Source organism: Acanthisitta chloris, unplaced genomic scaffold (genome assembly GCF_000695815.1).
Source record: "Acanthisitta chloris isolate BGI_N310 unplaced genomic scaffold, ASM69581v1 scaffold44515, whole genome shotgun sequence".
Lineage (NCBI taxonomy): Eukaryota > Metazoa > Chordata > Aves > Passeriformes > Acanthisittidae > Acanthisitta > Acanthisitta chloris.
In genome coordinates, this window is record NW_008673970.1 from 17,418 (window position 1) to 25,633 (window position 8,216).

The following is an 8,216-nucleotide window of genomic DNA, read 5'->3' on the forward strand; positions in this document are numbered from 1 at the left end:
TTCATGACTGAGGGCTTCTGCCCATACAAGGTGGGACAGGTTTGGGCTCTCAATCACTCCCTCAGCTTGGTGCACTCAAACCCAAGAAAAAAACTTCTCCAAAGGCCCAATCATGCCAGGCATGGCCAGGATTTTTGTTGTTGTTGTTTTGCGTCTTAGTTTAAAGAGAATATTGAAGCTAACTGAGAATCGAGGACTTTCTGTCCCTTGCTGGGATAACCCAGAAGAAATAGAAAAGGACCTTGGAAAGCATTTCCATGTAGTGAAAAGTATTAGATAAAATGTGGAGTGTAAAGATTGCAGCGACAAGATGAAAGAAAAGGGTCAGAGGAAAATAAGGAAAGGAAAAGGAGGTATGTGGCAGACAAAAGGAAGATTGCAAGAAGAGATTAAGATGGTTTTTGAGTACAGAAGGAACAAGAGGTCAGTGAGGGGCTTTTAGGAGATGACAAGGGTAATTTAGTGACAGAAGAGGCAGATACTGCAAAAAAATTAAATTAATTTTTTTGCCTCAGTGTTCACAAAGGAAGACGAAGGAAGCATGCCAGATTTTTTTTTTCTGCAGAGAGAAAGGAGAAATACTGAAGGATACAGAGGATCAGGACAGTGCAGATAATCAGGAAATTAGAACAAAACAAAATAAAACCAAACCAGAGGGATGCTGCATCAGCACATGAGCTGCCAATAGACCAAAAGGTTTATCTGTGACTTGCTGAGAACAGAAAACAAAACTAACAATGACATTTCTGCCACTGGGACTCCTTTTAGGTGATGCTCTAGACAGGAAAGTGAGGTAGGAGAAAAGCATCCAAAGTAAGACAGTAGTGTGAACTAAAAGGAGTATAGGATACAGCAGAAGAGAGAGATCTAACAGCTCTTTAGAATGTGGTATGAGTCATGAACTAAAAAAAAAAGACCATTGCACTAGGAAAAAGCATTAAAACCCACCTGAGAACACATCAAAAAGCCACTGATGTTTCCTTAGTCTGTCTACTCAGGAAGATGTTTAAGTTGATTAAAAAGTGGCCATGTTCATAGGTGGTAAGAATTAGTATAACTTTGTTCTCCTAGTTCACACAACCTCCAATATATTGTAGGGCTTAGTACACCAACCATTGGGATCTGTATTTATTGTGTAAATGTGTGCTAAATTCCTGACAATTCATTTTAGCACATAGTAAGAGAAGGTCTGTGTGGTGCACTTGGGAAAGGCAACCATACCTCAAAGAGTTGCCTTGGTGTGTATCAAGAGTATGCACATGGGGAATTTGTACACTGTAGCTGGAGTACTGTAAATCAACATCCTAAGTCTCAGTATTCTGACTTTTCTTCCAAGGAAAGCCCAAACACCTGGACCCAAAGTGAAGAAAAAGAAATTTGTGGGATTTTTCCCTAGTGAAATTACTCAGGCGTGGGTTTCACTTAAGGAGAAGTGAAGTTGTTCATGGACTGAGTATGGGAATTGACAGGATTTCTAGTTGTACCACTGAGTTCCATGGTCTTGGGCAAGATAAATAATCAGCCACCCAGCTCTCTTTTGGAGTAATAAATCTTCTGCCCACCATGCATGACATTGAAGGGAAGAATGAGATCCAGCCCTGGCTACTGACATGGACCACAAAACCTGCATGGGCTTTTGAAAATGCTGAATTCTAGAGATTAGTGTAAAATAGAAACTCAGACTTTAAAATGCACTACCCACCTGGTAGGACTCACACTGCTGTTTAAAAGACACAAGATGAGCTCTCTGCTTGCCCCCTATTCTGGCTGGACCAAGGGATTTAATTTCTATTTCAGTGCACCCCTTGGTGCTGGAGGATGGATGGACATGGCTTGATCTGCCATTCGCTGTGAGGCTAGAAGTGTTTGGGGTGGGGGAGGTATTGGCTAACCTGCCTTGCTTCAGATGGAACTGGGGGGGTCTGTTCACAAGGGAGAACATTAAAGAAAAGCAGTGTGGCAAGTTTCATTCTTTGATGCAAAATCAATCCGTTTTCAGGTTTTTAAACTCAAGGTTTTGTTCATTGTACAGACTGAGATGCCAGGTAGAGTCAGAAGATTGTTTGAAATGCTTCAAGGATTTATCACCACAAAAACTTTCTCTCCACTACTAGCTCTAAATCTTTCTTCAGCTAGTTTTAATTCTTTCTGTTTCTCCCCGGTTTGTTAATGCCTTTTGCCCTTCTGGTGTGCTGGCTGCAGGATATCACAAGGGAATGAAACTCCACTTTGCTAGTCAGGGGACCAGCTGGGAGAAGTGTTTATAAAGAGTAGTCTACAGGCCAAATCCAGGCTAAGGACCTATGATCAGGCTATGGGCCTGATCCTGTGACCCTCACACAGACCCACATCCCCTGGAAATCAATAAGACATAGTTTTCCATGATGGAGTGGGAAGAAAATGAATTTTTTTACTTTCAATCTTCCATATTTAGTGTGGGACACTGAATGATGACAGCCCTAATGAGAACCTGACGGAGAGAGTCCTGCAGGATGCACAGCGCCTGTTCCTGATGAATGATGTCGTGCAGCCAGTGACTGTAGATCCCTATGTGACTCAGGACAGCATTCGATTTTCCAAACTGGTTGTTGATATCGTTCAAGGGAAAGATACTCTCTACCATGTGATGTATATTGGAACAGGTAAGAGCATCAGGGCTTAAAACTGTTTCCTCCACTTGCTTGTAAACCTTGCGGCCCTGGGAGCCCAGTCATGATGTCCTTACGCAGTTGTTGCTCAGTGTGATTTTGGCACAAAACTGAATGGAAGTTATGTTGCCTGAGTAAATTAAAAGCAGGATGCAGGACTTGAAGTCCCAAGTCATCAGACCATAAATCTATGTTGTGTTTAAAAACAACAATAACATTTCTCTCCCTTTTATAAAAGCATGTTTCAACTAATCAGGCTAATACATAACAGTGGGGAAGAGCAGAGGTCTCTGGAATGCTCTGTGGTTTCATCCCATAAGCTGCCTCTCTGAGCTGTGACATACTCATCTCTGAATAAGCAATAATAATGCCTAACCTCCAGTCTTGCCCAGGGTTTTAATTATGTCTTTCTTTGCACTTCCATGTACCTACTGGTGTATGACTCCCAGTGCTTTCGGGAATGGGCATGCACTGAAATGTAATGCAGAGAGGGAAGCTGAGGCAAGTGCTTTTTTTTTGTGGTAGCATAGCGAGCCAGTGGTAGAATTAAGTATATGATTTAGTCTCTTGATTTCTACTGCCATCCTCTAATTAGCAGGACACATTGCCTCTTCTGAAAAGCACAGATATCTTGGATAAATGCAAGATGCTGAAGAAGGACAAAGTGTTATAAATGGTTGTCTTAGCCCATATTCGTACTAATGATAGAGGTTAAATTAAATAGTTTGATTAATCAGAGCATATGGCCGGCCTCATGGGCATAATGTTGTTATCCTCTACTGCAGAAGCTTTGACTATAGAATAAGATGGATTGCCTCCATAAGTGTTAGTTTAATCTCACATCTGAATGCAGAGTCATTGCCTCATTCCCCTGTTTAGGAGAGTGGACCTTCAGAACTGTGTCATAATTTATCTAACTTTTACCTCCACTTACTTCAAAAGTGATCATCTTGAGTATGTTCTAGTAACATTCCCACTGTGGGAGCCCCAATGGACATTGATTATGATGAAAAGATTGTGCTTAAATGGAAATACAACATGGTTCTGCCATTTAGATATTTAAGGTGAGGAGGCTGAGCTACAAAGCCTGAAAGCTGGAATACTTTCTACCTTGTATCATTAGCACAGAAAGGTCTACTGCCATAACCTTACCTCCTTATTTGTGTTTGCTTTCCATCCCTGTTAGTGGTGATTGAAGAGTAAGGTCTGGTGAAAACATTTAAACCAGTGAAATGCTTCAGTAGAGACAGGTCTGCCCAGAGGCAGCCCTGAACACAAACCCAGCCCTGAGACAAACTGAGCTCAAACTTGGGCTTCTGTCTTGTTCCACACATAAAGCCCTTCTAAGTGAAAGAGAAACTTCAGGTGGCAGCCAGCCCCACCACTGTAAATTGTTGAGCTTTGGCGTCAATGCAGAAGTTTTCAGGACAAAAAGATTAAGCTTCAGTAACAATCAGGGCTGACAGACCTCTTGGTGGTTTTAATGAAAAATGATGTGGTTGCCCCCTTTCCCCCAGCATTAATCTCCCACAGTTTAGCAGATCTTTAAATTGTTTAGGTAAGAGCGCTGTGAACACAAACACAAACAATGTTTCTGTGTATGCGCTGCTCATGCCATAACATCCCCTTGTCAACTGGCAGGATGGCTTCTTCCAGGAAGAGGATCAATTAGGTCCATGACCCATGCAGTCACTACAGAGACCTCTGAGATTTCCAGCAGGGCTGCTGCATCTGTTGTCATTTGTCATGGCATCAAATCACACCAATCTGCTCTATAAACCAATAGAAATACAGACTCAAGGCACCAGAAATGATCCTTCTATCTTGGGTCACCTTGCTGTATAACTCATTGGTAGCAGGACCAGACTCTTCTGCCTCAGTGCTCCAGCTGGGAAATATTTCCAGGTACTCACTCTCCAGATGGTTCCCATCCTTCTGAGTTCCCATTAAAATGCATTCTCAGGCAGTTTCTGCTGAGGGTTGTAATGATGTAGCTGGAGTTCTCTCTCTATCATGGGCAGCAGGTGACCCAGAACGAGGTTTAAAGCAGCTCTGTAAAAATGGCATTAATATTTCACTCTTTAGGCAGGTATGAAATGAAGCTAGTGCCTCAAAGATTTACTTGTGCCTTGTTTCTTGTCCTATTAGAGTATGGCACCATCTTGAAGGCCCTTTCTACCACTAACAGGAGCCTGAGGAGTTGTTATTTAGAGGAAATGCAGATTCTCCCTGATGGACAACAGGAAGCAATCAAGAGCCTCCAAATCCTGCACAGCGACAGGTCACTCTTTGTGGGCTTAAATAATGGAGTACTAAAAATTCCTCTGGAGAGATGCTCCATGTACAGAACAGAAGGGTAAGTAAATTTGCAGCTTTGATATATCCCACTTCAGGTTAAAAAGAAAGCACCAGGGAAACATATTCCAGTCAGATTTGGGTTTTTTTGGTTTAGAAGGCTTTTTTTCATCACTAAGAGACAAAAAGCACTGTTGAAGTGCATCTCCTGACAGATCCATTCTTGACAGGAACAGTGAGGATAAGCAATATTTTTTTTAAAAATACTAATTAGTCCTCATTATAAATCATTTGTATGTTTACCAAGGAAGGGCTTACAATATTTACTTATTACTTTTTTTTTCTCTTAAACTTGATATTTCAGTGTTGTTCTTCTTAAGTCCATGTGTTTTGCTGGTGGTTTTTATTGGCATTATGGCTGATGGTTTCTGAATTTGGGTTGCAGCCAGCCTATCCTTGCTTATCTGAATGATCTCCTCTCCCACATATGATGAGGCAGGGCTGGGCTGTGTGGCAACTTGTTATTGCTTTTGGAAATCAATAGCTCATCTCAACTATGTGTGACATCTCTTACACCTGGATAGATTCTGTGCCTTGATTGTACCTTTTAAAGAGAGTAGGAAAAATTACTTTTTTTTTAATTGTCAGCCCTGGCTCCAGAGCAGTTTTCCACCCAGAAATGTGTGCAGAAGGCTTTTGCATCTAAATGGTCCCCCTGCATTTAAGCAGGTGAAAGAGGGTGATGCCAACTGATTGAGACAGATGCTCAAATAATCTCACTGAGTGTGCAGTGTGGTCTGCTGTGGGATATTACTTGTTTACATCTCTCGAAAATACTTTTCCTTCTCCTCTAGTGCTTTTGCCTTGCTTTCCTTGATGAGAGGTTTGTGTGAAACTGATGTCCTCTGTGCTAGACAAGGGGAAGGATTTTGTTAGCAACATCTAAACGGATTCCCTCCTCCATGGCCTACTGCAAGATGTCCCTGTTCTCTTGCCAAAAAACTGATACAGAAAATGTCACCATCATTTTATTTTTGACAAGTAGAGTTTATCTATCAGCTAGTACTAAATTCCTGTATGTCTAAATATACATGACAGCTCTTTCTATTTTCACTGAACCTCTGAATTATCCTTTTCAGAAAATATAACTTGGTCATTACTGCAGTTTGACATAGAAGTGTTTAATGTGTAAAAGTTTAGTTGCTTATACAAGCAGACAGACATAGAAGTGTTTAGCAAGAGAAAGAGAACCACAGCTGGAAAATGCCATCCTGTCTTCAGCCCTTAAAAGCATAGATTTTAAAAGGTAGAACATAACAGCTGTCCTCTTCAGGCTGTCCTGCAGAGTTTCAGTTGGAGAATATTTATGTGTGTATACATATATATGATCCAGTTTCAAGGGAAACGAGTTCTTGTTTATCTTTCTTTTCCTAATCTTGAGTTCAGCTTTCTGGTAATTGATAGGTGGTGTCCCATTTTCAGCCTGCCTAAGTATTTTGTATGACCCTTGCATTAAAACTCAAATTGTGGAGGTTTGCTTGCTGTCGTTGCCTTAAAAAGGAGCAAGCAGGGAAAAAAATAGTGACTGGAGATCAGATGGGTGAGAGTACCTCACAGGAGCACCATCTATTTAGGACCAGGAGGCCACAGAGCAGTCCCTTGCTTGTATATGCTTATCCCAGCAAAACAAAAACCTGTCCCCAAAGAGGTTCCCTTGCCTGCTAGTGGCCAAAAGTACCCTCAGTTTTATGCATTGTATGGCACTGAGTCCTGGCTGAAATTACTGGGAAGCTTGTGTACCAGCTATGTACCAACTGGTTTTTACCAAAACAAACTTTCTGGAGGCACTCTTCAGTGAAATAAGGAAGCAGCCCAGTTCTTTAAGACATGGAGACTCAAATTTTGTCCCCATTGACTAGTTTCATGATCCTTTTAGGCAATATGAGCCAGCCACTCGGTAATACCAAAGTACCCAAGATAGGGTCTCCTGACAGCATGGTGGGATGCAGTGTGGGAGGCCAGAATTTGCTGAATTTGGGTACTGGCCAGCTAGTGTATTTGTGTACATTGCAAAGGATCCTTCACCCTATGGATGAGTCTTGTGAAGGGACTGTGCATTTGAAAACAGGAGGGCAAATAGAAGACAGTGTAGGAATGACAAGAAAGGCCTTTATTTATTTATTTATTTATTTGAAAGGATGTTTGTGATATTATTATTACATTTTAAGCTAAGCTTTTTTTTTTGGCAGGAAATCATTCAACTGCAAATTTTTCAGCTGCAAATTTTTGAACCCTTTTTCCCCTTAGCATCCTGGCTATGTAGGTGATAAGTCAAGTTGACCTCCTTTGTATTTCTTTCAATACTGAACAGTATCAAGAAGGATATTTTAATTTCCTCCAGTGCATTCCACCTGGCACTTCTCCTGGGCTGTGATTTATTGCTTATTGTTGTGACTATGTTTAATACATGCCAGTATGCAGCCACCCTGGGAAGAAGGGCTCCCACCTCTACAACACTCCCTACTTACTTTTTTGTTGTGCAGTGACTTCGTGACTGGCCTCCTTGAAAAGCTCTGCTTTCAGCAGTTTTTATAATGTAATCGTTTTGATGGGTGCTGGGAAGCTTTGGAGGTGATGGAGAGAATTTGTGCCTCCCAGGCAGGAATACCACAACATTGTTTGTTGTAGGCTCTGCCTTATGCTACCAGGAAACTTTGCAGCCTTTTACACCCTGGAGGCTGATGTGGGTTTGTGATTGCTCATGCCTTCACCCTGCCTTCTCCCTCCTCCCTGGAACAGGTGATCATGTATGGAGAGAAAATTGACCCTAGCATTGATCCCCTCCAGCAGTCCTTGCTGCTGTGCTGCTTTAAAACCTCAGGGCTTGTACCGAGGCTTGGAATGGGGACAGAGGAAAAATACAGAAGCAAAGGGAAAAGATGGAATGGGATAAGGATTTCTGCCATCTCCTTTACTGTTTGTTTATTGACACGGCACCAATTTAATCTCTTAAATGGTGACCAGTAACTCAGCCCAATGTCTTGATGCAGTTCATTGACCCGATATATTTCTAGGTGTCTGAGCACTGTTTTGTGTGTGCCCACTGACCTGTCTCAATCTGTCTTTTCAGAACAGCCACTCTTAGCAACAGGGCAATGAGAAGACATCTGTAATGTCAGCTGCCCAAATTTACAGGCTGGACTTGGCTGCAGGGACCTTGCCTTGTGTGTGTGCTTTCCTGGTGTGCTTCAGTGCTGCCATTCCCCACTATTG

The 8,216-nt window shown here is 41.9% G+C and overlaps 1 protein-coding gene across 1 annotated transcript in view; it reads left to right on the forward strand.

Annotated features, from left to right (window-relative positions):
- Positions 1–5,008, forward strand: part of LOC103802631 (semaphorin-5B-like) — a 15,959-nt gene extending 10,951 nt beyond the window's left edge. The window contains exons 6-7 of the mRNA XM_009075132.1: positions 2,435–2,642; positions 4,797–5,008. Coding sequence (XP_009073380.1) covers positions 2,435–2,642; positions 4,797–5,008 — 420 coding nt within the window. The remainder of the gene's footprint in view (positions 1–2,434; positions 2,643–4,796) is intronic.
- The last annotated feature ends 3,208 nt before the right edge of the window (positions 5,009–8,216 follow it).